Source organism: Lemur catta, chromosome 7 (genome assembly GCF_020740605.2).
Source record: "Lemur catta isolate mLemCat1 chromosome 7, mLemCat1.pri, whole genome shotgun sequence".
NCBI classification, from domain to species: Eukaryota; Metazoa; Chordata; class Mammalia; order Primates; family Lemuridae; genus Lemur; species Lemur catta.
The window spans coordinates 104,908,070-104,916,458 of NC_059134.1; the positions used below are offsets into that span (position 1 = coordinate 104,908,070).

At 61.0% G+C, this 8,389-nt stretch overlaps 1 protein-coding gene across 3 annotated transcripts; it reads right to left on the reverse strand.

Moving 5' to 3' along the window:
• Positions 1-577: 577 nt before the first annotated feature.
• SSH3 (slingshot protein phosphatase 3) lies at positions 578-8,167 on the reverse strand. 3 transcript variants are annotated; one of them, XM_045558360.1, is made up of 14 exons: positions 7,931-8,167; positions 7,421-7,458; positions 6,581-6,812; positions 5,544-5,662; positions 5,393-5,464; positions 5,065-5,130; positions 4,779-4,967; positions 4,578-4,671; positions 4,264-4,392; positions 4,094-4,140; positions 3,212-3,358; positions 2,805-3,005; positions 2,434-2,707; positions 578-1,514 (listed from the first exon to the last, which is right to left on the reverse strand). In XM_045558360.1, exons 1-14 carry the CDS (start codon positions 7,994-7,996, stop codon positions 1,218-1,220), a joined length of 1,971 nt encoding a protein of 656 aa, XP_045414316.1. In that variant the 5' UTR covers positions 7,997-8,167; the 3' UTR covers positions 578-1,217. The 3 variants fall into 3 exon arrangements, with proteins under 3 accessions (XP_045414316.1, XP_045414315.1, XP_045414317.1); XM_045558359.1 differs by having other exon boundaries at positions 7,421-7,461; positions 7,931-8,134; XM_045558361.1 differs by lacking the exon at positions 2,434-2,707 and having other exon boundaries at positions 1,320-1,514; positions 7,421-7,461; positions 7,931-8,134.
• Positions 8,168-8,389: the final 222 nt, after the last annotated feature.

Consider the following 8,389-nt stretch of genomic DNA (forward strand, 5'->3'; position numbering starts at 1 on the left):
GAGGGGATAGAAGTGACAATGATGGAACCATTAACTCTTCTTGAACACCAGAGTTGAGCAGAAGGAACCCCTGGGCAGGAGAGAAAGGGTCAAGGGTACTTCCTCCCAGGCAGCGATGACTGGCTTGGAAATTTGGGCTCTTGCATTATAGCAGGATTCTTGGGACCGAAGATATGCTTGAGAACTAGCACCAAGTGTCCAAAAGGAGTCTTAGCTTCTGGAACAGGCTTGCTCTTGTCCAGGGCAGCAGTTTTCACTTCCTCTTGGGTAACTCCCTTCAGCTGTCCCAGCAGAGCCACGTGCCTGCTGGCTGGTGTGGACTTGCTCCCCTGCCCGACCCACCTGAGGGGGTGTGGGCCGCTGCCGTTTACCGGGCCCCACCCTAGGAGATGAGGGAGACAGCACTGGCCTCCCCTCTTCCCCATTCTTCCTCCCACCCCACCCCCAAAAAGGCCACTCCCCCAAACAGGTCTGTTGGAGACACTTGGGAATTGTGAAGAAACTGTCAGGAGTGAGGAGAGACCAAACTCCTCACATAACAGAGAAAGATCTGATGGAACGACAGATGGCTTTATCATAAAATTGAAAATGATAAGAAAATGTTTTTTTATTTCTCAGTACAAAGCCAGATACTATTAAGACTATGAAAAACTGGCCAGAGGCCATGAAGGACAGAAAAACGATTCTTTTTGGCCTGGTGCCCTGTGACCCAGTGTGGTGCCGTGGGAGAACTGGGTAGTGGCAAAAGACTCCGGCCAGTTGTGAGGTGGGTGAGGGAGGTGGCCTGCCACCTGCCAGCCTCCTCAGGCCACCCAGGGCTGGGAACTGAGGTTCCCGTCCGCCTCTGGCCTGGCTGGCTCCGGGAGTGAAGTGGGGAGTTGCGAGGAGGCATGAGGCTTTCCCCACTGGGAAGCTGTTCTTATTCCATGGCTACAGGTGAGTATCTCAGGGAAACAGTTGAAAATGAAAGTAGGGTGCTAGTGCCCCCAAAGGCACCTTCAGTCTCTACCACATCCCAATTATAAAGTCTTGAGCCCTTGGACACATGGACATGGGTCTGAGACTTAAGGCTGTAGGAGGTGAAGCTGTAGTGATGGGTATGGGGACTCCTGGGAGGAGCTAAGAGCAGAGTGTGGGGGCAACAGGTGTGAGGGGTGTTCCTCTGAAGAGCTGTGGATCCTCCATTTAGTGTCTGGGGGGCATGAGTGTGTGAGGGCTCAGGCCTCGCCCCCCTCTCTGCTGTCATCCACGCTGGCCTGCCTCACCACCTTCCGGAGCCTGGGTGTGGGGAGAATGCCAGGCTCTCCTTGCCCCTGCCCCTGCCCCTGCCCCTGCTCCTGCAAGGCTCGGGTCCGGCTGGCCACCAGGGCGGCGCTCTGGAGGGCAACCACAGACTGGCGGGACTTTAGGGCAGGCCAAGGCCCCTGGCAGAGCCGCTGGCCTCCCTTCGCCCTTGAGAGTGGAGGGACGGGCTGCGCAGGCTCTTCGTCTGAAGACTCGTGGGAAGAGAAAACCTGCATGGGTGAAAGTATAAGGAACAAGAGCTGAGGGCAGAGCCAGGAAAAGGGCAGGTGCAGAATGTCTCGAATGCACACTGGGAAGCTGAGCAGCTCGCAGGCCACACTGCCTGGGGAGGGAAGACAGTGCTCCAGCTCCACTGCCCTTGCTCCTTGACCCCTACCTGCCTGGCTTCCCTCTGGTCCCAGGAGCCCTCCTCAGCCCTCCTGCACCTGCCACTCCCTGCTGGGCCTCTCTGGCCCCCTGCTCCTTCTCCTCCTCTGCCTTTGTGTGGCCTGCCCAATGAGCCACAGCTGAAACACCTGGTGCCAGCCCCTGAACTGGGCTGTGTGGACGCATGTGTCCAGGTGCTGCGTGATGACCCTCTGCTTTGTCAATGCCCATACCCATCCATCAACCCTCCATGCCTCCCTATCCTTCCACACCCAAAGCTGCCCCCAGGAAGCCGCTTCAAATGTCCCCCCTTTGGCCTGGAGTCTGGCTTCCGAAGGCAAGGACCAGCTTCTGGCCTTAGACTTGTGCCCTGCAGCTCTTAGTGCAGAGGGTGCTCACTTAGTCAGCACTTGGGTGGTGTGAGTGCTGAGACCCAGCCCGGCCCTGCATCCTTTGCCTCAGGTCAGGGAGGGGCTCAGAGATCATCTTATCTATCCCCACTGAGGGCAGAAATCCCTGCCAGTAGGCTGTGGAGCTCACAGCCTGGGAAGGTGCTCCCTTTACTGAGCAGACTGTGGAGGAGGCAAGGACCAGGCCCCCAGGGGCTCTGACCTCTCAGGAGATCCTCATAGGGGGCTCAGACCGAACCCAGGTATCCCCCTGCTCAGGGCCTAAAGCCAAGCACCAGTCCTGGTCTCTCCCCCTCCTCCCCGCTTGCGGTCCCTGCCACTGCAGATGGAGGTCCCCCAGCCCCAGCCTCACCTCTGGCAGGTCACCAGCCCCCGAGACACTCTCTAGCTCCAGGGAGGGCTCCAGGAGACTGATGGACCTCATGACCCCTCGGAGGTTGATACGGGCCCTTGGCCCAGACTCTTCTTCTGGGGGTGCCTGGCTCTTCTCCAAGCCCATGGCCTTCACCTCCCCACCGCCCCCCGGTTCTGGCGGAAGAGGTGGGGATGGTGTAGAGACTTCGGGGGTCAGGGGCTCCTCTGGGGAGACCCTACCCACTTTCTGCTCCCAGATGTGGCTCTGGCGGCTGTGAGGAGGTGGCCCTGAGTCAGCTCTGAGTGACCCAGCAGCTACCCCCAGCATACACATACCCTCACCCCTTCTGCTTCCTCCACACTCCATACCTGGCAGTCAGGATGCCCTGGTAGGTCTGCAGCTGGCGCAGGAAGCCGGGGTTGGGGCGGGCAATGGGCCGCAGCTCCTGCACGTGGTGCAGCGCCTGCTCCAGGCTCCAGCCGTACTGCTTCATGGCGTAGGCCAGCACCGTGGCAGCTGAGCGGCTGACGCCCATCTTGCAGTGGACTAGCACCCGGGTGCCCTGCGCCCTGTGGAGGCGGGACCTGGTCAGCTCCCCACCCCTCCCTCACAGTGAGGGGCTTACGACCAAGAGCAGAGGGACAGGAAGTAAGGACACTGGGGGTTGGGAGGGTCACAGAGCTGACGGCAGGGTGGGCAGGAGGCGCCGAGTCGGGGAGGGGGCCGAGGGCACCCGCAGGACCGGGTGGGCGGCAGGAGCCGGGAGGAGCCTGACCTTGCAGCTTCAATGAAGCGGTGCGTCTCCTTCCAGTGGGGCAGCAGCTGGGCTGACTCCTCATCCCAGAGGCGCACGTTGTGGTAGGTGAAGCGCTCTGGGTAGAAGTTGTCAATCTCCCGGGCCATGTTCAAGATGTGGCTGACCCTGTCCCAGAGGGCCCAAGGCCAGGCTGATGTGGGCAGGGGCAGCAGGCCCATTGGCCATTGGACCTGGCAGCCCCTGGGCCTCTCTGTTTGATTCTTAGTTTCCAGTCACGTGGAGGCAGCAGTTATGGTGGGAAGAGAACTGACCCAGCTGTCAGATGACTGTGACCTTGAGTAAATCGTTCTACCTTGCGAGGCTTGAGTTTCCCAGCCTAGCCCAGATAGCTGAGGTCAACTGCAACACTACCCTTCTATTACTCTCGGAAACCAGTTAGAGAACAGTTTTTGAACTAAGGTGAAAGTGGGTGGATCTGCAGCAGTGGGGTGACAGGGACTAACTATGGCAGGTCTCCCAGAAGCCCATGGTGGGCAAATGACAGGAACCTATCACAGCAGGAAGCCAGGTCCCCACTGGGAGAAGAGCAGGACTAGGTGGAGAGGAGCCTTTCTCTGTTTGGAAAAGGCAGTCACAGCAGTGGGCCCTGCTGCTGCTCCTCTCAGCGTGGTTGGGGCCCTCTGTTTCCACACCTGTGTGGGGTGCATGGAAGAGTACACGGAGGGCTGGCCAGTGGGGCAGCAGGGTTACTGGCCTGTCCTGGCCTGAGAGCCCATGCAAGGGTGACATCCCCAGGGGCGGAGGTGGAAGCAGAGCTGGCAGCTGCTGAGGGTGCTCTGGGGGTTTCTGAAGCTGGCCAGGCAACCCCCGAGGGGAGGCCCCAGGGGCCCTAACTGCTACCTGTTTCTCTGCAGCTCCTCCAGGTTGGCCGCGTTCCACTCTGAGCCCTGTGGAGAGGGAAGCAGCACTGTTCTCCTTCCCTCCAGCACCTGCCTCCTGGCCCCCCACTCACCCTCTCCCCTCCAGCTGCAAGCAGTCCCCACGGCCCCCCTGCTCGGCCTGGAGCTCACCAGGTAGAGATGAGGGAAGATGCGGGAAGCCCGGTCTTGCTGCGCCATGAGCAGCAGCATCTGGTTGTCGATGAAGTCTCGGTACTGCTGGAGGGGACACCCTAGACGCAGCTCCAGGGCCTGGCGGATCTGTGGCCAGAGCCCAAGGGGAGGAGAGGCTCAGGCCGCTCCCCAGGCTCCTAACCGCCCCCCTTCCCGCTGGGCCTCTGAGGATGGCTCCCTGTCCCATCTACACAGACTGCGGCTGAGGCCAAGGCATCCGGGAATGGCTCAGGCCTGGAGGAAGGGCCCCGGCCTCTCAGCCCCATGCCCACCTCTTTGGAAGTGATGCTCTCCAAGTCGCTGGTGTCCAGCACTTCCCACAGCTCAGCCCGGATCGCCTGCTCCATCTGCTCCTGTTCCGAGGGCCTGGGAGCACATCCCTGAGTCAAGGGGCCCTTTCCTCTCTGCCATGGCACCCCTCTGCCTTTTCCTGCCCTCCCCCTACACCCAGACCCTCCCCTCCCTGCACTGACCGGCCAGCTTCGGTGCTGGGAGGTCGCAGAGACTCCAGGTCAGCCATGGCCGTCCACTCATTGAGGCAGCTCTGGTCAGAGTTCAGTCTGTCCTGGTAGTAGCTGGCCCAGGTGAGGGCACTGCCACCAGGTACAAGACCACTGCCTAGAGCTGCCTCACATGCCTGGTGCAACACTTGGAGCGTGGCCCTGGGACAGGAGGAGAAGCTGGGTCACCCTGTCCTCCCTGCTGTCCTTACCCAGGCCCTGCAACCACCTCCAGAGGAGATTCTCAGCCAGCTCTTACCACATGGTCTGGATAGAGATGGGCTTGAAGATTCGGCTCTGCCCACCAGACGTCACGCTGAAGCCCCTGCAGGAGACCACACTCCAAGCTCTGGGACAGGCAGCTTGCCCATTTGCCAGATGTGGGAGGTCCAGGCCCAGAGAAGTTAGGTGACTTGCCCAGGACCACAGCGAATCTGAGGTGGAGCTGAGAGTAGGCCCCAAGCCCAGACTCCCAGCCTAAGAATTGTGTCCCTAGTGGCTAGCCCCTAAGACACATCTGTCACACTTGGTATTCTACCCTCCTGGCCCCTCTTCTCCTCCTCCCCTCTCCAGTTGCCATTTCTTACCCGTCTCCATCTAAGTACACCTGGGTGTCACTCCAGAGGGGCAAGACCAGGCCCAGGGTACAGCTGGGAGAGCTGGCAGGGGACAAAAGGAAAGCCATTGTCCCCCAGCACCTCAATTCCTTGCCCCCTCCCTTCTTCTCCCTGCTCCCACCTGCTGTCAGGGAAGTCCACCCCCAGGAGGACTGTCTCATCCTGGCTCGGGTGCTCTCGTGTGGAAACTACCAGCAGGTAGCGGAGCCGGGGTGGCCGAGCTGCCTCCAGCTGGGCTGCCTGGGGAAGATGTGCCCAGAGTCACAGTGGCCCAAGGACCTTGCTCCTCCCACTCCACCTGGACACCCCAGGCCCAGCACAGCCCTGCCCCTGCTCCCTCCATTCCCACCCCCTCTTTCCAGATCCAGGATCAGTGGCACACTCCCATGCTTCCCAACTTTTGGATTCATGGTCCAACAAAATGTTCAAAAAGATCTTTCTTAAAAGTGGGGCATGGGACTGACATAAGTTGCCTATTTTTTGTTTTTGCCTAGGAAGGAGGGTCTTTTAAAAACTCGGTCACTTGCCATTGCCATCATTTCACTCAAATGTTTATCACCAAAGAAATATCAAGGACATAATCTCACAACAAAGTTCGGTACTTCTGTTATAGATTCAGCTTTACGGAAGTCTCGCTTCATCTTGTTCTTCCCCTCTGGCCACAGTCAGCTCTCTCCACGGCATTTGGGAAGCGGTCCTCGGGCTCCCAGCTGTACTCCCATCCTATGTGGATGCTGGAATCCTCCTTCCCTCTGCCTGGGCCCCCAGGGGGTGCTCAGCAAGCCCTCCCTGTGCTCTGGTCCACTTAGGGACAACTCACATTATCAGAAAAGTCCTGCTGGTTGAACAGAAACCTACGTCTGTGTAATTCCCAACCCTTGGACCTAATTGGGCTCTACCGACTCAGGCAGGACAAACCTTCCCTGTCCTTTCACAGTCCTCCAGAGACCTGCAGACATGACCTGGTCCTATCAGAACATCTCTACCTGAAACTGCAGGGTCATCAGGGTTTGGGTGACCCCTACACTCCCCAGGGTGCCTGCCCTCACACCCCTCATTGGTCCCCAAACAGACACACATGCTGGCTCCATTCTACCCTCTCCCCTACCCTCTCAGGGGCCACTCCCCTCTTGGTGAGCTCTGGATGGGACCCCTCACCAGGAGGATGTCGTCTTGTGGCCTCAGCAACTCCACCATGAGATGCAGGTGCTGCCTCTGCTCCTGTTTCTGGGGACTTTGGAACCCTTGTCCGTAGTCTGTCTGGTCCCCGTGGGGCTGCTCCTCACCCAGGGGTTCCTCTGCTCGCTCAGGGCTGGCCTCAGCTGTATCACCATTGTCCCCTCCGCCTTGCAGTCCCAGGACAGCCCCACGGAGCACCGCAAAGCTCTGCCTGGCAGGATGGTGGGGAAACATTTATGTCCCTCGCACCCCTTAGGGTGCGGGTTCTCAAACCTTAGCAGCATCACCTGGAGGGCCTATTGGAATGGACTGTTGGGCTCCATCCCCAGAGTCAGTCGGTCTGGAGTGGAGGCCTGAGATTGCATTTCTAACCAGTTCTCTGGTGATGCTGCCAGTGCTCTGCGAAGCAGTCTGGGGGGTCCCTGAGCCCCAGCCCCTTTATTCTTGCTAGTCTGGGGGGGGGTACTCCCTTTCCCCTCTCACCTGCCTAACTCAGGAGATACTGTAAACTTGGTTAGGGACCCAGGCGTCCTCAGGCCCTGTCATCCCATCCTGCCCTTTGGCTTGTGACCACTGGCCTGAGCTAGGGTCCGGGGAAGTGGGTGAAGGAGCCCTAAGTGACATGGGGGGGAAGGTAAAAGCAAAGGCAGTCAGGCTGGCCCTGCTGCCACAAGCTGAACCCAGCAGCTGGGCCCACCCGGAGCATCGCCCCACAGATTCAGTAGGGAGCCTTCTGTCCTTGACACCTGGAGTTCAGAGTGGCAGTGGCCAGGCCTGGGGGCTGCGTGGAGGGTCTGTGCTGGGGAGGAAGGTGCTCACCGGCGCTGGAGTCGGTTTCTCCGCTTGACCGCCAGCTCCTGCTGAGAAAGCGGCCCCCAGGGAGAGTGAGAGCAGGGACTCTCCTCTCCTCTCTCAGGGCTGCTGGGGTGGGGGCCCTGGGGACCACCTTGCCCTCCGTCGGGGAAGAGGGGCCAGAAAAGGTGTCAGATGCTAATCCTCTTCCCACAGCTTCCCGCCGGGAGGCACTGGAGGAGCCCCGGCCCAAGCCCAGGTGTGGGGGGGCTGGGAGGGTGCTGAGGGTGGCGGAAGAGTTAGCCCAAATTTGGGCCTCCGCAGACTTGGGCTGGCTCGCAGGGCTCCAGATCTTGCCTCGGTCCGAGTTCCTGAGAACCTCAAAACTCCCCCAACCCCCTCTCCCCGACCCCGAGACTTGGGGTCCCCCTTCGCACAGGCTAGGCTTGAGGGGAGTCTGCCGGCGGGCAGGGCGTGCTCCCCAGGCCCAGCTGGCAGCCAACTGCGTGGGCAGGACCACAGCAAAGCCAGACTCACCGTGGGCCCCACAGGCGTGGAGTGGCCGCTGGCCGGGGGCGAGCGGCTCACTGTGACCAGAGCCATGGGGCCAGGCCGGGGACACCTGGGCGGCCACCGGGCACGGCCCCCTGCCACAGCCCTACGGACAGTGCGGCCCCGCAGGACCAGGAAGGAGAGCGGAGCTACCAGGGCCTGGCACCTCCTCGGGGGCGGCCCTTAAAGGGCCAGGCACCCGCCCAGCGGGGCCGGTGGAGCCGGCGCGCAGCGGACGGCCCCGCCCCTCGGGGCTCCGCGGTTCTGCCCGCCCCGCCCCGCCCCCCACGCGCGCTGGGGGCGAGGCCGGGGGCGGGGCGCAGGTGCTGAGCCCAGGCACGCGAGCCGCCCGGCGCAGTCATTCCTGGGCTGGTCCTTCCTCCCCGCCCCGCCCAGGTAGATCACCTGAGCTGTTGGGGCCTTGACCGGTCTGTTGTCCGGCAG